Raw genomic sequence first — 25283 nt, 5'->3', positions numbered from 1 at the left:
CTTTCATGGGATGCAGACATTGTTGAAAATGCCAGCATTTATTGCCCATCCCCAATTGATCTTTAATTGACTGGCTTAATAGGCCATTTCAGAGGGCAGTTAAGAATCAGATTGTTGTGGATCTGGAGTCACATGTAGGGCAGGTCTGGTAAGGATGGCAGATTTCCTTCCCTGAAGGACATGAGTGAACCAGACGGGATTTTGCAACAATCGATCATAGTTGTTACGGTCACCATGACTGAGACTAGCAGATTTATTAACTGAATTTAAATTCCACCAACTGCCATGGTGGGATTTGAACGTGTGTGCCAAAGTATTAGCCTGGGTCTCTGGATTACTCGTCCAGTGTTCTTACCACTAATGCATTGTCTTCCCTTCATGTGGTGAAATATGAATCTTAAAAATGCACACAGACTTGGGAAAGAATAGCTGGCTCATAAAACTTACCAGGAACGACTGGTTGAACTTAGGAATGTATATGGGTTGTAAAGCCATAGAGCTTTACAGCACAGAAAGAGACCCTTCGGCCCATCATGTCCACACTGGTTATCAAGCCCCTATCTACTCTAATCCCATTTTCCAGTACTTGGCCCATAGCCCTGTATGCTATGGTGTTTCAAGTGCTCATCTAAATACTTAAATGTTGTGAGGTTTCCCATCTCTACCATCCTTTCAGGCTTACTATGCCATTTCAGGCAGTGAGTTCCAGATACCCCCCACCCTCTGGGTGAAAAAAACTCTTCCTCAAATCCCCTTTAAACCTCCTGCCCCTTACCTTAAATCTATGCCCCCTGGTTACTGACCCTTCCTCTAAGGGTTAAAGTTTCTTCCTATCTACACCCCTCATAATTTTGTACATGCCAATCAGGTCTCCCCTCAGCCCTTCTCTGCTCTAAGAATAACAACCCCAGCCGATCTAATCTCTCTTCATAGCTGAAACGCTCCAGCCCAGGCAATATCCTGGTGAATCTCCTCTGCACCCTCTCCAGTGCAATCACACCTTTCCTATAGTGTGGCGACCAGAAGAGCACACACTACTCTAGATGTGGCCTAGCTAATGTCTTATACAGTTCCATCGTATCCTCCCTGCTCTTATATTCTATGCCTCGATTAATAAAGACAAAGAGACGAATTGGTGCCAACCATCCAAAGAGTAAAGTCACAAGCTCTCTCATATCCTGGATTTCTTCTATCCTTAAATAACAATCTAGCTCCATTTTGAACTTGCTGGCTTATCTGCCTCTACCCTCCCTGGAATTTCAGTGCACAGAACTCCTGCTGTGTAGGTACGTGGCAGTTAAAACAAAAGTGGTGGCCCCTGCTTCTGAACTCAAGCCTGCAGCCCCCACGGGAGAGAATGTTGTTATGTCAAACAATTTACTCATGTTCAGCTCACTTATATGGTCATGTAGGAGGTTATGTTGCTAGTATTCCAGAGGTCTGGGCTAATAGCTCATAATTCTACCATCTGGACTAATAACTAATAATTCTACCTTGGCAGTTTGAGAATTCAGTTCAATGAAATCAGGAAATAAAAGGCAGGTACCAGTTTAAAGTGACCACGAAGCTGTCAGGTTGTTGCAAAAATCCAACGGGTTTATTATCAATAAAAGGAAAGGAAAGCTGCATCCTTACCCAGTCTGGGTCTACTTGTGACTCCAGTCCCACACCAAAGTACTCAACTCTTAATTGCCCTCCGAAGCTGCCCAGTGATAATGCACTCAGCTGTTTAAGAAGTCTAGTCACACCCACCTTCTCAAGTGCAGCTGGGAGTGGTGAATAAACGCCATTTGTGCCAATGATGCCCGCATCCCCAGAATCAATAGTACGAGAAATTTAGAAAACATCAAAAGTCGCTCTCCTGAGCTTTCTCTGCTCCAGCGTAAACATTCTGAGTTTCCTCTAGTCCTGAGTCCTGGGTACCTAATTAATTGCACACCCTGCATCCTCCCTGAAAGTCAGGACATCCCCCATCGTAGAGCACAGGATCCCAGGGTCTTCTAAGATCTTCTAAGGTTCTCCACAACATGCACTGAATAGATTTCTGAGCCTGCTACCAGTTTCACTTACCTGCAATGGTGGCACCAGGTGGGAGAGGCTGTCACGTAGGTAAGCATAGTGTCGGAATGTGTGATCAGAGAAGAGTGCTGACATAGTAGGACAGGTCTTGGCAGCATTAAATACCAGCACCAGCACTGCGATGTCTAGTACAATATGGAGTTAAGAAACCTTCTTTAGTTGTGTACACTCTTAGAGGGACGATAACCTGTCCTGTACAAATATTCATTCCAACATTCTAACATGAGTATTTTCACCTTCATTCATTTTTCAACAATAACTTTTCTCATCCAAAAATCTGGAGTCGTAAAATGAAACATTGTTAGCACCCAGTGTCAGATTCAAGCCCTCCCAGGTCAAGGGCAGCCTATTTAAATGCAGAGGACTGGGTGCCTTGCACTCTGCTCTGGAGAGGAGGTGACTGCTTTGGAATATGGTCTGTGATTAGGAGGATGGGGGACAGGTTCTTGAGAACTTTCTCTGCTGGAGGGAGATCTTTAGGATTATTGTGGGAAGAGAGGGAGCTGGAGAACCCAGCAAATTGGGGGGAGGGCTGGAAGGGTGGGTATTTGCCAGACCCCATTTCAGAAAGGGTTTGTAAGTTGGTGGATTCTAACTGGAATATTGGCTGTACGTGGCCTTCAATGGTTATGGTTGAAGAGTTGTAGGAGCACAGAGTCATTATGGCACAGGAAGAGGCCATTCCATCCATCGGTTCTATGATAACACTCTCTCGTAGCCCTACAAGTTTACTTCCTTCAAGTGCCCATCCAATTAGTACCAATTGCGGTAACAATTGCAAGTGTCTGGGTTCTACGGGCTGACTCAAGCGGACTGCTATCGGGTATGGTGGCCGGGTGGGGGGGGGGAGGTGGTCAGAGAGAGAGCATCTGGTGTGTAAGCAGCTGCAAGTTGCACTGCACAGTGAGGAGGGTTGGGACTTTTTCCTCAGACAATGAGAAGGCTTGCATTTATACAGTGTCTTTCACAACCTCAGTGCTTTACAGCCAATGAAGTGAAGTGAAGTGCAGTTCCTGTTGTCACATAGGAAGCGGGGCAGCCAATTTGCACACAAAAGATCCCACAAACAGCGTTGGGATAAGAATCAGATAAATTATTTTCTAAATAGTTTTGGTTGAGAAGTAAATATTGGCTAGGGCACTGTTTGGGTTATAAAAGTTATAAAGGGCATTGATTAAGTATCTTGAGCACACATAAAGAGAGATGATTGGGGCACTGGAGGCAGAATTTTATGCTCCCCCACCAGCAGGTTTGTAGGCAGAAGATGAGCATAAAATTCCTCAGATAGGCTTCGCTGGGTTCCCACCCACCCTGACCTCTTCTGCAATTCTATCCTTGGGTGGGTGAGGCCTTGCCCCAACTCAGGCCTTTAAGTGATCAATTATTGACCACTGAAGGGCCTTTTCCCACCCAGCCTCAACTTATAGGCTAGTGCAAGGAGTTCCGGGGTATGGAGGAAGCCCAAAAATAACAGGGTTCAGCCCTCAGTTGGGAAGTGCCTGGGGTCTCCATCATCATTCCACTTTTAACATCAGACAACCCCTTCCCCTCCCACTCCACCACCTTTAGGTCCGGTAGCTAGAGGACCTCCCTGCTCCCCCACTGGCTTCTCTGCCGACACCCCAATACCCCAGCGTCCACCCCCCAGGCCTCCCTCTACCCTTCCCACCCTGAGACCCCAACAGTTAGCTCCTCCTGGAATCCCGGGACTTGGGCCCTGGGGACTGTTTGCAGTCCCAGTCCTGTCCACTGCAGCTTCTGGCGTTGCAGGGACTAGACAGCTGCCGGCTAATCAGATTGGCCGACAGCTCTCTGAGGCGGGACTTCCTCCTGAGGGAGGGGCAGAAGACCCGCCTGCAGCCAATTAGTCCTCATTGGAGCGTGAAAGCACTGCGGGGCAGAACGTGTTCCCTGCTGACTCTTCGGATGTCGGGGAGGGAAACCCCGCCATCCAAAAAATCGTGGCCGGGGTGTTAGTTTGGAAGGAGACAGACATTTTTTTTTTAAATTCATTCACGGGATGTGGGCGTCGCTGACTAGGCCAACATTTATTGCCCATCCCTAACTGCCCTTGAGGAGGTGATGGTGAGTTGCCTTCTTGAGCCGCTGCAGTCCATGTGGTGTAAGTACATCCGCGGACATATGTAATGATGCATCCTGTAAATAAATCTGGCATTAAGTAAAAAGGACTTGTGTACGGTTTCCTACTTCACCATCTGGCTTCAGAATGAATTAGCAGATACTGAGAGCAAACTCCCACATTCTTCCTCAAAAAATAGTGCCACAGGATCTTTTTAGACCCGCCTGAGGGGGCAGCTGTGTGTGTGTGTGTGTGTGTGTGTGTGTGTGTGTTGGCGGGGGGTGGGGGACATCGGTTTAACATCTCATGTGAATAAGACTGAGGCACTGACGTTTTGGTAGGTTTCACTGCAATATTGAGGGTGAGGAGCCAGCACAAGTAATACAAGATCCAAATGAGGTTGTACAGTTCTGTCGAAGGGTCATGAGGACTCGAAACGTCAACTCGTTTCTTCTCCACCGATGCTGCCAGACTTGCTGAGTTTTTCCAGGTAATTCTGTTTTTATTTTGTACAATTATTCTATTAGACAGAGATGGGCTCTGCCTTCTGTATGTCAAGGCAAAAGCGGCCAAACAAAATAAAGCTGCAATGCTGGAAATAGTTTGTCTGCCAGCATCTGTAAAGAGACAGTCTGTGAACAGTACATCATCAGAATCAGGTGAGGAACCTCCAGCCTTTCTTTCAGAGACCGACAGTCCTGAAGGGTAAATGCAGTGCTCTCAGTTTTAATTCCAAAGTTTAAACCTTGGAAGTTTAAATCGCATCTCAATATTTTATAGCGAGATGACTTTTATCCACCATTCCACAGTCTCACAGAACACCCCATTTGGGGAAAAGTGATAGCTTTTGTAACGTTAACCCTGATAAGGGAGAGAATGAACGCATTCATTTTAAATCGACATTAAAAGGGATACAAGCTGGGTCGTCCATGTCTGGTTCTGGTGTGTCAAAGTATGGGTGTGTGCTGAGCAACTCTGGGACCAACGGCAACACCAGAGTGGGGTGCCTGCTTCCAAGGTACTTGAGACATCTGGGAGGAGAAGAAAATTCACTCAAATTCATCGAAACTTTCCATCAAAACATTACAGTATAAGTTTTCAAATATCATTGATACAGCGCTGTATTCAGAGAATCACAAATCACAGAAGCAGGCTGTTTGGTCCATCGTGTCAGCCACCGGAAAGAGCTATCCAATTACTTACACTATCCCCTGCTCTTTCCCCAAGTCCTGCAAACGTTTCTTTTTACAAACATAGGAACAGTCGCTTGGTAGCACAGAACTTGAATCTTGCTGAAAAGGGAGGCATGCTGCTAAAGCTTTTCATCTTGCGCTCATCAGGACAAAGGCAAGAATGCCAAATTTCAACCAAGCACAATTTGTATTATAGGAGAAAAGGGAGCCAATTGGGTGGCAAGTAGACTCTGATAGGCTTCTCCATGACAACGCCTCAGCCTGAGTCAGCTTGCCAACCAATCAGATTCGTTTTGCCCTGTAGTATAAATTGTTGCGACTGTTTGAAATTTCTCATTCTTGCACTTGTTCCGATTAGTGCAAGATGAAAATCTTCAGCGACACACCTCCCTTTTCAGCAATAAATGTAGGAACAGGAGGCAGCCATTTAGCCCTTCAAGCCCACTCTGCCATTCAGTTGATTGTGGCTGATTTGTATTGATCAGATACATACCTTTCATGTAGCGATCCAAGTACCTTTTGAAAGTTGCGACTGAATCCACTTCCACCACCCTTTCAGGCAGTGTTACTTCCAATAGATCTTGATCACATCAGGCCCTGCCTGATGAGATAGATCAGGGGTCATTGAGAACAAATGCAGGCGGAGTTTAATTGAAAATGATTTGGCTCCAGGACGATATACCCAGGGATGGTAGAGCAGCATTGGTTCACTGCAGGAGACTCCGACAACCTGAGACAACTCTCGGAATACAACATACAAGACACAACATAATCAAGGTCAATCAGCCTGGCTCTTTAACAGACCAGAGGGGGTTGACCAATCACAGGGGAGGGGGAGGTGGATTCCATGTAGCCCCGCAAGCCACCGCCCTAGTAACTCTAACATATGGACACCTTGAGTCATCTTAAACACCTCTTGACGGAGGAGTGGCAAGTAGCTTACCACTGCTCCTGATCCAGCAATGCCTCCATTCTAAAATTCTCTCAACAGAAATTGCTGTATTGAAGAACTAAGTTTGAAGCGGGGGGCCTTCCTGTCTCAGGGAATCACCAGGCACGCTTTAACCACAATGAAAGACTTACTTCCAGATGGAATTCCGATCGGTCGGATACTTTGCCAGATTCTTCAGAAGCTCGACCAGAGCCAAGTGGATACCATCCTTCGTCGACACGTTTGTGTAACACAGCAACTCGTGCAAGGCTTCTCGGATGTCACGGGAAGAGTCCTATAAAACAAAAACGTTAACTGAATAACAAAACACCAGCTCCGGGTAATCATTTCACACTTCTCTTTTGAGGTACAGCAGAATGACTTTGCCATTCCTACTGTATTGAGCCCCATTTTAAAAGCAAGGATGTTCTTGGATTATTGATCAACCATATTTATTATTTAAAAATATAAAAACAAAAAACTGCGGATGCTGAAAATCCAAAAACAAAAACAGAATTACCCTGGAAAAACTCAGCAGGTCCGGCAGCATTGGCGGAGAAGAAAAGAGTTGACGTTTCGAGTCCTCATGACCCTTCAACAGAACCAGAACAGAACAGTTCTGTGAAAGGGTCATGAGGACTCGAAACGTCAACTCTTTTCTTCTATATTTATTATTTAACCATCCCAAGAAGCTGATGACATTAAGAGTCATAGGAAGAGGGTGAGGCCATTCAGCCCTTTGACCCTTGTCTGCCATTCAATTATATCACGGCAGATGTGTCTCAATCTCCACTTACCCAACTTGGTTCCATATCCCTAAATACCCTTATCTAATCAACCTCAATTCTGAAATTTTCAGCACTTTTCTTTTAGTATAGGGGAGCGGGACGAAGGTGAAAGTGTCCAGTTGTTGTGCAGAAGTGCTTCCTGGCATTACCCCGAATGGCCCAGCTCTAACTTTAAGGTTCTTCCCCCTTGTTCTGAGTTTCCCCCACCAGAGGAAGTAGTTTCTCGCTATCTACTCTGTAAACTCTTTTAATCGCCTTAACGATATCACCCCCTTAATCTCTACACTCAAAGGAACACCAGCCCAGTCTATGCAACCTGCATTCGTCATTTAGCAAAAATGTCAAACAACCAGGTCGTGAGTGGCTGGACTGGATTAAAATTGACAGGTTCTCTTTCAATATAAAAGGCTCAAATGGTGTAGTTAAAGACAAACTGGTAACCTTCACGGCCATTCTCTGATGCAAATCCACAAAACCATTACGTTAAAATTTTATTCAATTAATTTACGACCTGCATCTATATAGTACCTTTAAAGCAATACAACGTCCAAAGATGTTTCTCAGGAGCGTTATCTATCAAAATTTGACACCGGGTCACATAAGGTGGTGGAAGAACTTGGTTACACATGTAGGTTTTAAGAGGAGTGTTAAAGGAGAGAAGGGGTGAAAACAGATTTAGCCGGGGGGGGGGGGGGGGGGGGGGGGGGGGGGCGGAATTCCAGACGTTAGGGTCCAGATGACTAAAAGGCACAACCACCAACGGTAGGCTGAAGGAAATCAGGGAAACAGTGCAATAACTCACAATCATATATTGTGCCTGTAAGGATAGGCCCCCACATGCTGCACAATTCATGCTCAGGAGGGTCATGTGAGTTAGACAGCAAAGACCATTGGTGCCTTTAGCCTCATATTCCAACAAGAATCAGTGCAGTTTGGAGAGTATGGAATAAAATGGGAAGGGAGGGAGGAGTTCCCAACAACATGGGAATGCTGGGGTTCAGGGCTGTTAGTTCGAGTTACTTTGGAAGAGGCTGGAGTGGAGGTTAACCACCCAACCACTGACTTGAGAGTTTCATACATCAGTGGAGAGGCCCCAGCTGGAGCACTGCATTCAATTCTGGGCACCACACTTTAGGATTGATGCCAAGGCACCTGGTGAGGGTTGGGAAAGATTTAACTAGAAAAATATCAGAACGAGGGACTCCAATTACATGTTGAAGCCAGGGCTGTTCTCCCTAGAGAAGGCTATGAGGAGGTCTGAAGGTGGTGTTCAAAATTAGAAATGGTTTTGCTAGAATAAATAAGGTGAAACTGTTTCTAGTGGCAGAAGCATCGGTAACCAGGGGATTGGGATGATTAGGAATGCAAATTAAAAGTAAAGCTGATTCCACAGCAACTTTCAAGAGCACTGGATAAAATCTTGATGGGGAAAACATTTACAGGGCTACAGGGAAAGAGTAGGTGGAGTGGGATTAATTGGATGGTTCTTTCAAAGAGCCAGCGTGGTCTCGATGGCCTCCTCTGTGCTGTATCCTTCTACGATATTTTGTGTGGTGCAAAGGGCACAAGGAACAGACGGATGTCATAACTCTAAAAGACGCTCACCTCCAGCACTGCCAGCACAGTGTCCAGCTGATCCTCACGCAGTCGGATGTGACAGGAGATTTTGCGCAGAGCGTGTATCGACCCCAGCCGCACCTCCTCAATTTCATCGTTGAACATGTCCACCAAAAAATCCAGACACTTCTCAGCGAAAGAGGCAGAGGCCTGAGCCAACATACAGAGTGATTCCACGGCTGCATTACGGACCTCTGCGGTTCAAAAGAATAAACAACTCTATAAAACCGTAGGGAAATTGGAAGTATTCCATAGAGCATTTAATCAAGATGCTGCAACCATACAAATTAGGAGGAGTAGGCCATTTGGCCCACCAACCCTGCTCCACCATTCAATAAGATCATGGTTGATCTGATTGTGACCTCAAATTCAATTCCCTACCCCACCCCACCCCCACCCCCCTCACCCTGGGATAACCTTTGGCTCCCTTATTAGTCAAGAATCTATCTACTTCTGCCTTAAAAATATTCCACGTCCCTGCCTCCAACACTCTCTGCGGAAGAGAGTTCCAAAGATTCATGAACCTCAGAGAAAACATTTCTCATCTCCATCTTATACAGGAGACCCCTTATTTTAAGGCCGTGTCCCCTAGTTCTAGTTTCTCCCACAATGGGAAACTTTCTTTCAGCATCCACCCTGTCAAGTCCCCTCAGGATCATATATATGTGTCTATAAGATCACCTCTCATTCTTCTAAACTCCAATGGATAGAGTCCCAGCCTGTCCAACCTTTCCTCATAAGATAACCCTGCCCCATTCCAGACACAAAGAACAGATAATGCTGGAAAATCTCAGCAGGTCTAACAGCATACAGAAAAACAGAGTTAACGTTTTGAGTCTGTATGAGTCATACAGACTCGAAACATGGGGCAGAATCTTGCTCTCGGATGGCAGGCGGACCCCACCGCTGAAACGGGGCCTGCCGCCCTTTTAAGTGGGCGGGCCAATTAAGGCCCACCCAACAGCATCCCCAACAGGAAGCGCTTCCTGTGCTGGGGGCAGGGGTGGGGGGGAGAGAGAGGTGGGATTCCCCAGTTGTCAAAGTGCGCTCTTTCCCGCATGCACACGAAAGAGCGCCCTGCTCCCTGAGGCAAAGCCCTGCCTCAGGGAGAATTCTGACAGTGGTACAAACTTTAAAAATAGAAACATTAAAAAATTAACATGTCCCCCTCATGTGACAACGTCACACGAGATGGGACATGTTAATAAGGAACACATCAGCTTTATTATTGTGGTACACAACAGACATGAAACTTCATCCCGCCAGTGGATGAAGCTTCATGAATAATCTGGAGCCCGCTGGGGCTCCTGGCCTGCCCGCCAGCCCTAAGTTTGGCCAAGCAGGGTCTTTAAGTACTTTAACTATATTGGCCATTGACATGTCAGCGAGCAGACAGCTGATTTCGCTGTCCACCTGCCTTCCTAAAAATTTAAAGGGACTGGGATAACGTCAGGGGTTCCTCCCAACATCATCCCGCGTCATTTTCCCATCGGCAAGCGGGCCCCGCCCCCAAATCGCCGACGGGAAATTTCTGGCCATTAACTCTGTTTCTCTCTCCACAGATGCTGTTAGACCTGCTGAGATTTTCCAGCATTTTTTGTTTTTGTTTCAGATTTCCAGCATCCGCAATATTTTGCTTTTACCCCCTATCCCAGACACCAGTCGAATGAACCTTCTCTGAATTGTTTCTAACGCAATTATATCCCTTCCTAAATAACGAGACTAAACTGTACACGGTACTCCAGATGTGGTTTCACTGACGCCCTGTACAACTCCAGCAAAACATCCCTACTTTTATATTCCAATCCCCTAGCAAGAAATGACAACATTCCATTTGCCTTCCTAATCACTTGTACCTGCATACTAACTTTGATTCATGTACCAGGACATCAAGACAAAACCTGCAATAGGTATCAGCCCTGGTTCAGTGGGTAACAATCTCATCCTGGAGTCAGAAGGTTCAAGTCCCACTCCAGAGCTTTGGGTATCTAATCAAAGCCAACGCTCCAGTGCGGTATTGAAGAAGAGCTGTACTGTCAGAGGTGCTGTCTTTTGGGGGGGATGATAAACTGAGGCCCTGGTTGCTCTCTTAGTTAGGTAACTATGACCCGATTTAGATGAATAGCAGGAGCGTTCAGGCCAATATTTATCCCTTAACCAACATCACTAAAAGAGATTACCTGGTCATTAGCACATAGTTGGCCATCGGGCCTGAGTACAAATTGGCTGTCAATTTTCCTATATTACAACAGTCGCTGCATTTCAAAAGTCTCACTGGCTGAGAAAGGCAGGAGAATGGGGTTGAGAAACTTATCAGCCATGACTGAATGGCGGAGCAGACTTGATGGGCCGAATGGCCTAATTTCTGCTCCTATGTCTTATGGTCTTTTGGCTGTAAAGCGCTTTAGAATGTCCTGAGGTCATCAAAGGTGATATGCAAATGTAAGTTCTTTCTTGATTCCTCCTCTGCAGTAGAGGGCTGTGATAGGGCTGCCTAATTGCCCTCTGGCCAGGAAGTGAGGCCTGGTCTAATGAAGGGAAAGGAGCTTATTTACCAAACACGCCCATTTCCTTAGAAAGCAATGAGATATTGACATGGCAGAATGGAGCACTCTCTGGGTTGCACCGTTCCTTTCAGTGCAATTCAACTAACATTGGCCAAACGACTACAAAGGATTATGGACTTAAGGGTAAAATAAGTTTATGTGATGTTTGCATTGGTTCTAAAAAAATTGATTTAAAAAACATTGCAATGGACCCCAGACCCTGGATTAAGTTAATCACTGTGACAAGCTTCTGCTCACTGCACCCATCCAGGTCTTCAAGAAGGCTCTTCACAATTAAGCTTGTTCCAAGGACACGAATAGACCATTTTACACCATACGTGCCTAACATACTAAGAAACTGTCTACCAATGTTAATAAAAATCAACAAATGGTTCTGAATGCTTCTTCAAAGTCATCCTCAGTTTTATAACACCGGTTTACGCGCAAGTGGTGAACTCTTAATCATTTTTTTTTGTGATAAACCTGTTTTCAACGGTATTAACAAAACTGCATCAGGTTACAGCCCTTATGCATATCTCAAGAGATTTTCGGGGGAAGAGTTCCAGATTTCCACTCTGCTTACTGACAGCACCCCTGAACAGCCTAGTTCTGACTTTAAGACGATGCCACTTCCACCCCAGGAAGTAGTTTCTCTCCATCTACCTAGTTGAATACTTTAATCATCTTAAACAACCCAAATAGATTTCACTGCCCCACCCTCCACCCCTCCCACTTAATCTTCTACACTCTCAGGATTACAAGTCTAGTTTGTGAAACCCCTGCCCTCACAATTTAACCCGTTCTACCCCAGGCATCATTCTGTTGACTCTGCGCTGCACCCCCTCCAAGGTCAACATATCCTTCCTGAAAATGCAGTGCCCAGAGCTAAACATAGTTATTCCAGGTGGGGTCCAACCAGATTTTTATACAACTGTAGCATGACTTCCACCACTTAAAGCATTTCTTTGAATAGGTCTATAATAATGTCAGCCTGAGGGTGATTTTATTGTTTTTGAAATTTTGCAGCCAGCAACATCCTCACAGCTGATGTATTACTGTTGAGGTGGAATCACTGCTGCTTTTGCAGGAATAGCAAGGCTCCAGAAACTAAGTGAATGAGTGACCAAATAAGCTATTATTGGTGACATTGCCCGAGAGACAGAAGTTGACTAGCTCATGGAATCTTTCATATCCATCTTAGTTTAAAATCCCACACCTCCGACACTGCAACAACAGCTTGCAACAATATAGTGCCTTCGCCATAGCAAAACATCCCAAGCCACTGTGTAACCATTTTAACGCAGCACGGCATCAAACCCATTTCATGACCCGTGCGGAGGCCGGCACCACTCACCGTACATCTCATCCTCCAGCCCATGAACGAAGGCTCCGCAGGCCCCGGAGTTGATCAGGTTGACCGTGTAGGTGTTCACCGCTTCCTTGGGGGCATCGTCTCCCCACTTACGGCCGCTGGAGAACTCGCCCGATGTGTACAGTTCCTTGGCTCGCTCGTGGGCACTGCGCTTTCTCTGCGTGGAGAGGGGGTGGAGGGAGAGAATCAGAAAGCCGCGGCTTAGAGTTTCTGAGGCTTACAAAATAAAAATTACGCCGACTAATGTGGATTTAAATAGCTCTTTTCACAGCCTCAGGACACCCGCAAAGCGTTGCATAGCCAGTGGATTTCTTCATAACCATTTATTCCATCTTGGGATGGAAGCGTTTATTATCCATCTCTAATTGCCCTTGAGAAGGTGGGGGTGAGACATGCTTTTGAACCGCTGCAGTCCCATGTGGTGTAGGTACACCCACAGTGCTGTTAGGGAGGGAGTTCCAGGAGTTTGACCCGGCGACAGTGAAGGAACGGCAATATATTTCCAAGTCAGGATGGCGAGTGGCTTGGTGGGGGACTTGCAGGTCGTGGTGTTCCCATGTGTCTGCTGCCCTTGTCCTTCTAGATGATAGTGGTCGTGGGTTTGGAAGGTGCTGCCTGAGGAGCCTTGGTGAATTCCTGCAGTGCACCTTGTAGACGGTACACACACTGCTGCCAGTGTTCGTCGGTGTTAGAGGAAATGAATGTTTGTGGATGGGGTGCTAATCAATCAGCTGCTTTGTCCTGGATAGTGTCAAGCTTCTTGAGTGTTGTTAGGGCTGCACTCATCCAGGCAAGTGGAGAGTATTCCATCACATTTCTGACTTGTGAGGTGAGTTACTCGCCACAGAATTCCTAGCCTCTGACCTAGAAGTGCAGAGGTCTACAGAGGGAATTATAAATCTTAAGGCTCAGGCAGCTAAAGACATAGCCACCAACGGTGGAGCAAAGGAAATTGAGGACGCAGAAGAGGACAGGACAGAATTGGAGCAACGTAGAGATCTTGAAGTTTATAGGAGATTACATACAGGGAGGACAAGGCTGTGGAGAAATCTGAAAATAAGGATGGGAATTTTGCCCATAATAACAGCAGGAATTATGCGATATATAAATCTCGGAGAGGTCATTCAATGAAAGCATAACACACCTTCAGATCAGACATTAATTTCTTATCAAGGGTCTGCTCCAGAAACTGTACACTGACTTGGCGCATGGATCCCTGAAATATAAACAATGTGATGAGCAACAATGCTGTAAGTGTGACTGAGACACAAAATCAACAAGAAGAGATATTTATGTAGCATGTAAAGAAATAAAAGACTATATTTATATAGAGTCTTTCACAAACTCTGGGCATCCCACAGTGCTTTACAGCCATGCTTTACAGCCAATGAAGTATTATACTTTTGAAGTGTAGTCACAATTGTATTGTAGGAAACATGGCAGTCAATTCGTGCATAGCAAGCTCCCACAAACAGCAATGTGATAATGGCCAGATAATTGGTCTTAGTGATGTTGGCTCAGAGAGAAATTTTTTTTTTTAAAAACTCATTCACGAGATGTGGGCTTCACTGGCTGTGCCAATATTTATTGTCCATCCCTAGTTGCCCTTGAGAAGGTGGTGGTGAGCTGCCTTCTTGAACCACTGCAGTCAATGTGGTGTTAGTACACCCACAGTGCTGTTAGGAAGGGATTCCAGGATTTTGACTCCATGACAGTGAAGGAACGCGATATATTTCCAAGTCAGGATGGTGAGTGACTTGGAGGGGAACTTCCAGGTGGTGGCATCCCCATTTATCCGCTGCCCTTGTCCTTCTAGATGGTAGTGGTCTTGGGATTGGAAGGTGCTGTCTAAGGAGCCTTGGTGAATTCCTACAGTGTATCTTGTAGATGGTACACACTGCTGCAAGTGTGCATCGGTGGTGGAGGGAGTGAATGCTTTTGGATGGGGTGCCAATCAAGCAGGCTGTTTTGTCCCAGATGGTGTTCAGCATCTTGCATGTTGCGGGAGCTACGCTCATCCGGGTAAGTGGGGAGTATTCCATCACACTCCTGACTTGTGCCTTGTAGATGGTGGACAGGCTTTGGGGGGGGTCAGGAGGTGAGTTACTCGCCTCAAGATTCCTAGCCTCTGACCCGCTCTTGTCGCCATTGTATTTATATGGCTAGTCCAGTTCAGTTTCTGGTCAATGGTAACCCCCAGGATGTTGACTGTGGGGGATTCAGCGATGATAATGCCATTGAACCTCAAACGGCAATGGTTAGATTCTCTCTTGTTGGAGATGGTCAGGGCCTGGCACTTGTGTAGCATGAATGTTACTTGCCACTTGTCACCGCAAGCCTGGATATTTTCCAAGTCTTGCTGCATTTGGACAAGGACTGCTTCAATATCTGAGCAGTTGCGAATGGTGAACGTTGTGCAATCATCAGCAAACGTCCCTACTTCTGACCTCATGTTGGAAGGAAGGTCATTGATGAAGCAGCTGAAGATGGTTGGGCCTGAGGACACTACCCTGAGGAACTCCTGCAGTGATGTCCTGGAGCTGAGATGACTGACCTCCAACAACCACAACCATCTTCCTTTGTGCTAGGCCAAGACACCAAAGGTGAAGTTTCCTGTCCTCCGAAATGGCATATTAGGATCTTTTAAATGTCTATTTGAGAGGGCAGAAGGATGCCTGGGTTCAACATTTCAGCTGAAAGGCAGCAACTTTCTGACAGTGCAGCACTCCTTCAGCACTGCACTGGGGAGCATCCTGGGTGAGACCTAAGCCCACAGCTCTCAAATGAGCCACGACAGAAGTTGCAAGGCTCATCAAGGACAGGGGTTAAGACGAGTTACCACGAGGAGCACAACCACTGGACTCAACGTAATGATTTAATTATTAGTTAGCACTGGAAGGTGCTGGAGGAAAAACCTACCAACAGCTTGGCTGCTTGCACTCTCACTAACCAGGATCCGTCATTCACCATGTGACAAACCTTCCCGAAAGCATCATCGACCAGGCGAATTTCCTCATTGGACGACGGAATGGGAACTATACTAAAGTAACGAAGACAGTCGCATGAAAATGGGGACATTGTGTACCAACTCATTCAGTCCTCAGAAAGAACATCCTCAAATTCTTTACCTTCCTTTTAATCCATGCAACCACTTTAATCAAAAGCCACCAACAGATTAACCACGACTGCTTAATGCAAACAAGCAAACCCATGATCCATTATTAATGTCATGTGCTGTTGACTTATGCATAATAAATATTTCATAGGGGTGGCATTATGTTTGCAAACTAAATTCAAAAACCACAGAGCCCTGCCTCCAGTCACAAACTCTGTAAATAAACAGTTCTTTCATCAATGCATTGTCAATAGGGAGGAAATCTGGAAGGTGCGTTCATGGCAGAGGGCCAATATACTACTGTCTGTTTTGTGCCCCACCGCCCCAGACCCATCCCATCCCCCCCATACCAGTCAAAGCTGCAACTTTCCCCATTTGCCAGAAGTGAATTACTAACGCATGCCTTGCTTGACGTAGGGTATGCCCATTGTGTGCTAACCCTGAATCAGCTGGGAGGAGGATCAGGTTGGGATTTCAGTCCAAGAGCTCAGTCTAAATCGCACTGAAGTACGCCTTAATGCAGCAACACTAACCTGTCGGGGTAGAGCTGGCTGAGGACCCACACCAGCTGCACGGCCACAGAGCGCACTTGTTCATAGTCGTCCGACAATGCCTTGCAAGCCTTTGAAAAGGTAACCGGAAAAAGAAACAAAATGGTCAGTGTCAGTCACATTCAACAACAACTTGCATTGATTTAGCACTCTTAACGTGGTATAACATCCCAAGGCGCTGCAGAGGAAAATATTAATCAGAGAGAAATTGACATTATGGCCAAGGAAGGAGGCACCGGTCAAAGAGGTAGGTTTTAAGGGGAGTCTTAAAGGAGGAGAGAGAGGTAGAGAGGCGGAGAGGCTTAAGGAGGGTATTCCCAAACGCAGAGCCCAGGCAGCTGAAGCCACAGCCTCCAATGGTGGAGCAACTGAAGTCGGAGAGGTTCAAGAGGCCAGCATTGGATAAGTGCAGAGATCTTGGAGAGTTGTAGGGCTGGAGGAGATTATAGAGGTAGGGAGGGGTGAAGCCATGGAGCGATTTGAAAATAAGGATAATCATTATAAATCAAAACCTATTCCACCCTACAAACATGGTCAGAGGATTCCCCAGGCTCTGATAATCCATTGCTGCCTTGCCCAAGGGGGCATTGCTGACCCGAGAGCTGAAACAATCTGTGTTGCCAGGATATTAGTCATTTGCAGACAGAGATGCCATTGCAAGTGAGGGACGGGGGGACTAGTGTTAGAGCCTATGTCCATGTACTTTCAGCAAGGGGTCTCTAGATAGCGATCAGGAGTGGAAGAGTGCGAAACTCAGCTGATTTCCCTCCCAACAAGACAGACCCCACCCTAGTCAGTCAAAGGGTACTAAGTCCAACCATAGAAACCTCATCACTTCCCTGCTGAGGTCAGCTAATGCCTTACAGGTGAGCCATCAATCTTCTTCAATGATATCCTGCGCAGCTCAAGTAAGAAAGGCTTGGCTTTGCACGGTGTTGTCATGTAAAAGTCAGAAAGCTGGGGGCTCAGTCCCAAGCCTAATTATGGGGAGTGTGGTGGGTGATTCACAAGGTTACACTGAATAACGGGTGGGGTGGGGCCTCTCTCTTTCACTTTTCTCTGTATATTCCCACACCACACAACAAATCTTCAGTGGTTTCTTTTCTTCTGTATTTAAAGTCATACAGCACAAAAGGAGGATATTCGGTCCATCGTGCTCATGTTGGCTTTTTGAAAGAGCTATCCAATTAGTCCCACTTTTCCTTACTCATTCCCCAAAGCCCTGTTTTTATTCAACTCCTTTTTGGAAGTTACTATTGAAGTGGTTTCCGCTGCTGATTCAGTCAGTGCATTCAAGATAATAAAAATTATTCCCTGATAACATCTCTGGTTCTCTTACAAGTGATCTTAAAACTGGGTCCTTTGGCTACTGACCCTTCTGCCAGGGGAACAGATTCTCCATATTTACTCTATCAAAACCCATCATGATTTGGATTTCCCCACAACCTTCTCTGCTCCAAGGACAACAATGCCAGATTCTCCAGGCCCCTCCACATCACTGGAGACCCCTCAAGCCTGCCGGTGAATCGCATCAGCGCCCTCTCCGATGTTTTTGTGAGGTCCTTACCTGGGAGTAGATGATCTGCTGCAGCTTCATTCCCCGTTCATGCAACTGCAACTAGGACAAAAAAAAAACACAAAAAAAAATGCACCAATTCTCAGCAGGGCAGCCCATCAAACAGGTCGCAGATGCACTGTAACTATTACAATTTGGTCTGCCTTATCATGAACAGAAGAGAGTGCAAAGGGACAAGTGGCCATCCAGGTGAACATTGTTGTCACAGACCTCCCTCCCACACAGCCTGCTGAACTTAAAGCTGTGTTAACATATGAAAACTTTTAACGGGCTTGGGACGTCCTAAAGCACTTCACAGCCAATGAAGTAATTTTTCTTTTTGAAGCGTACTCACTGTTGTAATGTAGGAAATGCAGCAGGCAAGCTCCCACAAACAGCAATGTGATAAGTGACCAGTAATCTGTATTGATGGTTGTGATGTTGGCTGAGGGATAAATATTCGCCTGACACCCGGGAGAGCTCCCCCCACTCCACCTCCTCTGAGAAGGGGCTACACTTAAATTTTCTGGCTGTGAAACGCTTCGGGACTTCTAGGGTACGACAGCCCTAGTGGTTACGTTACTGGATGGTTAATCCAGGAGGTCTGCACTAATGATTCGGAGACATGAGTTCAAATCGCACCCTGGCAACTGGGGATTTTAAATTCATTTAGTAAATAAGATCTGAAATATAAAGTTACCATCAGTAAACAGTGACCACGTAACTACTGGATTGTTAGCATTCATTAATGTCCTTCAGTGAAGAAAAGCCTCACCCCCTTACCCAGTCTGGCCTATATGCAACTCCAGATCCACTCTCGACTCTTAACTGCTTAGTAAGCCACTCAGTTAAGGACAATTCTTCTCCTTCAGTTCTCTGTTCGAAAGCAGGTCCGACCCACAGCGCCACAGCCTCCACCACGGATCAGGGCGAGGAGGCCGATCCCGAATCCACCTCAGCCGGAACGAGGGTTAAACCACGTGCTGTTGACACCAATCTGACCCACACCGGCTGTCCATCCAACTGAGCCAACCAGCCCCCAAGGAGTCTGAATTGCTGTGACAACATACACATTTACATGCGTGTTGTAGTCCGGAGCTGTGGATAGTGATGGTGGAGGCTCCGACATTCTTTTCATCACATGGCTGAATGGGAATCTCTCCCGCTCTTACTGCCTGTCATTGGCACGTGTTGAAAGGATTTACAAGTTTACACCCGACCTGTTTGGCGGCGTTATGAGCGCACATTCCTTGGCCATCAAGTTGGGGAGTGGGACTTGATTCCGGAGCTTCTGGCTCTGAGGCAGGGACGCTACCCACTGCACCACAGGGCCTCCCATTGAGAACAATTAGGGAAGGTCAATACATGCCAGGCTAGACCAGGTAAGGATGGCAGATTTCCTTCCCTAAAGGACATGAGTGAACCAGATGGGTTTTTACAACAACCGACGATAGTAATGGCGACCACAAAACTGAGACTAGCTTTCAGCTCTAGATTTTAACGACCGAATTTAAATTCTACCAGCTGCCACGATGGGATTTGAGCCCACCTCCCCACAGCATTAGCCTGGGCCTCTGGATTACTGTGATAAATGCAAAATACCGTGGATGCTGGAGACCTGAAACAAAAACAGTAAGTGCTGAAAAAACTCAGCAGGTTTGGCAGCAGCTGTGGAGGGTGAAGCAGAGTTAATATTTCGAGTCATATTGGACCCGAAACGTTAAGTCTGTTTCCCTCTCCACAGAATCTGTCAGGCCTGCTGAGTATTTCCAGCACTTTTTGTTGCATTTATATAGATCATCTCAGAGCGCTTCCCACAATAAGTTACCTTTGGAGTTCAATAAGCTACGTTTCGATCTCTAATTCCGGCCTCTTCTGCGTCCCGATTTTAATGGCCCTACCATTTACGTGCCTTCACGTGCCGGGGCCCTTAGCTGTGGAATTCCCTTTCTAAACCTCTCTACTCCTTTCGAGACGCTCCTTAAAACCTAACCTAGCTTTCAATCACCTTTCCTAATATCTCCTTATTTGTCCCAAAGCCAAATTTTGCCCGATTCATGGTCCTGTGAAGCACTTTGGGATGCTTTGCTCAGTTCAAAGCATTATATAAAGTGCAAGTTGTTGTTGTTTGATTTCACAACAAAAAGAACAAACTATTTGCACACACACATCTTTCATGACCACCAGACATCTCTAAGCACTTAACAGACAATAAAGGTACTCTTTTTGAAGTGTAGGTACTGTTGCAATGTACAAAACTCAGCAGACAATTCTGCGCATGGCAAGCTCCCACAAACAGCAATGTGATAATTCTTGTTTTTGTGATGTTAATTTTTAGGGATAAATATTGACCAGGAGGACAACCTCCCTCTTCTTCTTTGAAAGAGTGCCAAGAGATCTTTTACATCCATCTGAGAGGTCAGCCGGCTTAACGCCTCACCTGAAAGTCAGCTCCTCCAAAGCAGCGCTCTCTCAGTACTGCACTGGGAGCATCAGCCTAGATTATGCACTGAAGTCTCTGGAGCGCTAGTTAAAACCACAACCTTCCAACTCAGGTCTGAGAGAGGGCTAGCCTGACCTGATTACCTGCTAAGCGTGCGCTGAACAGAGCACACACACAAATCCAAACTCACCATGGCTTTCATCGCAGCTGTTCGAACACGAGGATCCTGGTCGGTGAAAGAGTCACTGATGATTTTCTGCACATCTCTGGCAGCAAGGCTTTCCAGCTCCTTCATCGCTGCTTTATCCAGGGAGCCCAGGCAACCAATCAGCTGCAAACATTTATTGCGCACCATGTGGGATGTATCCACCAAGTGCTGAATATTGTAAAGGAAAAAAACCACTGGAGTTACACAGAATGCAAAGAAAGACAGACAAACATTTATATAACGCCTATCACAACCGCAGGACGTTCCAAAACACTTTGCAGCCAATGAGGTCGTTTCTGAAGTATAGTCACTGTGACAACATAGGAATCATGGCATCCAATCTGTGCACAGCAAGTTCCAACAAACAGCAACGTGACAATGACCAGATAATTGATTTTATCTGTTGGTTGAGGGGGTGCATATTGATCAGAACACCAGGGAGAATTCTTCGCACCATGGCCAAGATAGAAAAACGTCAGGAATAGGAGATGGAGTAGGCCTTGTCTCTATCAGTAATCTCCTCCAGCCCCACAACCCTCTGAGATATCTACTCATCTAATTCTGGCCTCTTGTGCACCCCTAATGTTAATCCACCACTGGCAACATTGCCTTCAGAGACTAGGAATCCTGCAGCAAGTAACTCACCTCCTGAGTCTCCATTTGCCTGGATGAGTGCAGCTCCCACATCATTCAAGAAGCTTGACACCATCCAGGACAAAGCAGCCCACTTGACTGGCACTCCATCCACAAGCAGTCACTCCCTTCACCAACAACGCACAGTAGCAGCAGTGTGTACCATCTACAAGATGCACTGTGGTAACTCAACAAGACTCTTTCAACAGCACCTTCCAAACCCATGACCGCTACTATCTGGATGGGCAAGGGCAGCAGGTAGATGAGAACACCACCACCTGGAAGTTCCCCTCCAAGCCATTCACCATCCTGACTTGGAAATATATCGCCGTACCTTCACTGTCACTGGGTCAAAATCCTGGAACTCCCTCCCTAACAGCACTGTGGGTGTACTTACACCACATGGACTGCAGCGGTTCAAAAAAGTGGTTCACTACCGCCTTCTCAAAGGCAATTAGGGACCGGCAATAAATGCTGGCCTAGCCAACGACGCCCACATCCCATGAATGAATAAAATAAAAACTGTCCAGATCCTAAGTTCTGGAATTCCTTCCCTAAACATCTCCACCTCTCTCTCTCTCTTCCTTTAAGACGCTCCTTAAAACCCTTGTTTCTGATCAAGCTTTTGCTCGTTTGAGCCAATGTCTTCTCATGTGGCTCAGTTTCCAAATCTGTTGGATAATTCTCCTGTGAAGCACCGAGGGATGTTTTATGACATTAAAGGCCTGGCATAAATGCAAGTTGGATTGGGTTGGTGGGCTCAATCTGGTTAAGGAGGGAAATCGGAAACAAACAAGCAAACTTTTCCTACCTTACATCCAATCTCCACCAAACGGAAGCTGAGAGGCAGATTGTCCTGGAGCTGAATGCCAATCACCAAAATAGTATCCAGTAACTGGGCAAGGACGTGGTGAGACTCTGCAACAAGACAACCATATTTAAAAACAAATACTCCAAAACCTGGGCAACTTATATTCTCATACAACAGCAAAATACAGCAGATGCTCTAAATCTGAAGGAAGTGCTTCGCAAGTCAGGCAGCATCCGTGGAGAGAGAAACAGAATTAACGTCACACGACAAAGATCTTTCATCGTGTATTGAAGAAAGATAGAAACGTAAGAGCTTTAGAACAAAGAAAAGTACAGCACATGAACAGGCCCTTCGGCCCTCCAAGCCTGCACCAATCATATTGCCCGTCAACTAAAACGTTTTGCGATTCCGGGGTCCGTATCCCTCTTATTCCCATCCTATTCGTGTATTTGTCAAGCTGCCTCTTAAGAGCCAGTGAAAGAGGAAAGGGGGTGGGAGAAACAAAGGAGAAGGCCTGTGGTAGGGTAGAGGGCAGGGGAGATTAAATAACAAAAAGACGGCATGATGCAATAGCCGAAGAGAGTGGCAGCGGTAAAAGCAAAATACCGCGGACGCTGGAAAATCTGAAATAAAAACAGAAAATGCTGGAAAAACTCAGCAGGTCTGACGGGGTCAGCAGAGAGAAACAGAGTTAATGTCTCAAGTCCGCATGACTCTTCTTCAGAGCTAAAGAGAAGTAGGAATGTAATGAAATTTATACTGCTTAAGGGATAGGAGCAGGTGAAGCTGGATAGAAGGTCAGCCATAGGTGGGGGCCAAGGAGAGATTGACAAACATGTCATGGACACAACAAAGGGGTTGTTAATGGTAATGGTAAGGGCTAAAGAAGATGCTAATAGTGGCATAAAGGTAAGAAGGCAGAATATGTTAATAGCAGAACAAGGGTCAGCGCTCTGTGAAAGAACAACAAGTAACAGATGGCCCTTTTGGGGGTGGGATGGGGGGAGGGGGCCGTGGTTGGGGAAAAAGGATAGAAAAAGGGCTATGGGGATAAAATAATGACTAAATGAATAAAAATAAATAAAAAATAAAAAGGGTTTTTAAAAAAGGGGTGGGGATGGAGGAGAGCGTTCATGATCTAAAGTTCTTGAACTCAATATTCAGTCCGGGAGGCTGTAAAGTGCCTAGTCGGAAGATGAGGTGCTGTTCCTCCAGTTTGCGTTGAGCTTCACTAGAACAATGCAGCAGGCCAAGGACAGACATGTGGGCATGAGAGCAGGGTGGAGTGTTAAAATGGCAAGCGACAGGGAGGTCTGGGTCATGCTTGCGGACAGGCTGAAGGTGTTCCGCAAAGCGGTCACCCAGTTTGCGTTTGGTCTCTCCAATGTAGAGGAGACCGCATTGGGAGCAGCGAACGCAGTAGACTAAATTGAAGGAGGTACAAGTGAAATGCTGGTTCACCTGAAAGGAGTGTTGGGCCCTTGGACGGTGAGGAGGGAGGAGGTAATGGGGCAGGTGTTGCACCTTCTGCGATTGCATGGAAAGGGGATGAGGTGTTGGGGGTGATGGAGGAGTGGAACAGGGTATCCCGGAGGGAACGTTCCCTACAAAATGCTGACAGGGTGGGCGAGGGGAAGAATGGTGGCATCATGCTGGAGTTAGCCGAAATGGCGGAGGATAATCCTTTGAATGCGGAGGCTGGTGGGGTGAAAAGTGAGGACAAGGAGGACCCTATCATGGTTCTGGAGGGGGTGGGGGAGGAAAAAGTTTGAGGGCAGAGGTGCAGGAGATGGATCGGACATGGTCGTGGGCCCTGTCAACCACCGTGGGTGGGAAACTTCGGTTAAGGAAGACACGTCAGAAGCACCGTTTGAAAGTGGCATCATTGGAACAGATGCGACGGAGGCGAAGGAACTGAGAGAATGGGATGGAGTCCTTACAGGAAGCGGGGTGTGAGCAGCTATAGTCGAGGTAGCTGTGGGAGTCAATCAGTCAGCTTGTAACAAATATTGGTGGATTGTCTCTATTTCTGGTAACAGACTGAGGAGTCAAGGAAGGGAAGGGAAATGTTGGAGATGGGCCATTTGAAGGTGATAGAGGGGTGGAAATTAGAAGCAAAATTGATAAATATTTCCAGGTCCAGACAAGAGCATGAAGCAGCACCGATACAGTTCGATGATGTACCGAGAAACAGAGCGCAACAAGTTCAGAAGGAGACAGGTTAAGGTGGGTGAGGAGTGGAGAAATCGAGACGGCTGATGGCACACTGACAGTTCACAATGAAAAAGATCAAAAGCAGGTTGAGAGGCTAGAGGGAGGGATACAAGTGGAGGGAGGGAGAGTAATTGAGGCAGGTGAAAGGATCCATGTGGGAGGGGGTGGGGAGAAGTGTCTCCTGCCCAAACAAGCAAGCATGGCGGCAGAAGAAGAGTTCAGCATCGTGCCAAGCCCGAAATTCATTGAGGTGAGGGCGTGCGGGTATGAAACTGAGTCCTTTGCTGAGTACAGAACATTCAGCATCAGAGAGAGGAAGGCCAGAGAGTATGGTGAATAGACAGCAAGCACTGGGGTTGGATAAAGGGATGGGGAAGGGGTGGAGGGTCCTGAATGGGCGTTAGTATCAATAAGTTGTCGGAGCTTGCGTTCTTTAGCAGCTGAAAGAAAGAAAATATTTTCTGCTATGCCTGTGTCTTTATGAGGTATGTGGGACATTCCTTGTTCCAGTCCTACTCAGGCCTCCTCCCACAACTCTTTTTTTTGGTACATCGTTGACTGTATCTGAAGTGTTTTGTCACTACTTAACAATTAAGAATACACACACAGCTATCTGCTACCGAACCCCAACTTCCTGTGTGAAAAACAGAAGGTTCCTTTATTCCTTATTCTCCACCAAAGGGCAATACATCTGGGACTTAGCACACCCTACTGGCAGCTTTTATATAACAATTCTTTTAACTAAAATGTTCTTTTCCAAAAAAAGCCTAAACATTAAACACAAGCGTCACATCTCCTCCCCCTTTAGCCAGGAACTAATCGATCAGGCGGTTTGCAGGTTAATTTTGGTCGAGGGGAGAGTGTTGGCTTAAGCATCTCAATTTGTTTGCTTAGAAATAGAAGGTTCTCCTATTCCACTTGTCTCGGTTCAGGTTCAACAGTTGCAGCTACAGGTGTTACAGGTTTGTCAACTGAATCTAGTTGGGTTTCACCGAATGGAGGTGTTTCCCAGAAATTTTCCACTGTGATGGGAGATCCCTGGAAATTTGGTTCCTTGGATTTGGTTTCTCTAATCTGGTCAGTGCCTGTCTTCCAGATTCCACAGGAAGATTCAACATAATAGGTCAGTGGGCCTCGGCGCTTGATG

At 46.3% G+C, this 25283-nt stretch overlaps 1 protein-coding gene across 3 annotated transcripts in view; it reads right to left on the bottom strand.

Moving 5' to 3' along the window:
* The window catches only part of ints4 (integrator complex subunit 4), a 71138-nt gene that overhangs the window by 21695 nt on the left and 24160 nt on the right, over positions 1 to 25283 (bottom strand). For all 3 annotated transcript variants that reach the window (XM_041199681.1, XM_041199683.1, XM_041199680.1), the window contains exons 4-14: positions 21923 to 22029; positions 20461 to 20646; positions 17840 to 17890; positions 16255 to 16343; positions 15526 to 15646; positions 13751 to 13822; positions 12589 to 12763; positions 8677 to 8882; positions 6436 to 6578; positions 5075 to 5190; positions 2071 to 2204 (exon numbers count right to left, since the gene is read on the bottom strand). In XM_041199681.1, coding sequence (XP_041055615.1) covers positions 2071 to 2204; positions 5075 to 5190; positions 6436 to 6578; positions 8677 to 8882; positions 12589 to 12763; positions 13751 to 13822; positions 15526 to 15646; positions 16255 to 16343; positions 17840 to 17890; positions 20461 to 20646; positions 21923 to 22029 — 1400 coding nt within the window. The remainder of the gene's footprint in view (positions 1 to 2070; positions 2205 to 5074; positions 5191 to 6435; positions 6579 to 8676; positions 8883 to 12588; positions 12764 to 13750; positions 13823 to 15525; positions 15647 to 16254; positions 16344 to 17839; positions 17891 to 20460; positions 20647 to 21922; positions 22030 to 25283) is intronic.

Source organism: Carcharodon carcharias, chromosome 11 (genome assembly GCF_017639515.1).
Source record: "Carcharodon carcharias isolate sCarCar2 chromosome 11, sCarCar2.pri, whole genome shotgun sequence".
Taxonomy (NCBI): domain Eukaryota; kingdom Metazoa; phylum Chordata; class Chondrichthyes; order Lamniformes; family Lamnidae; genus Carcharodon; species Carcharodon carcharias.
The sequence above is the reverse complement of the archived record's forward strand: the minus strand, read 5'-3'. Positions and strand labels throughout refer to the sequence as shown.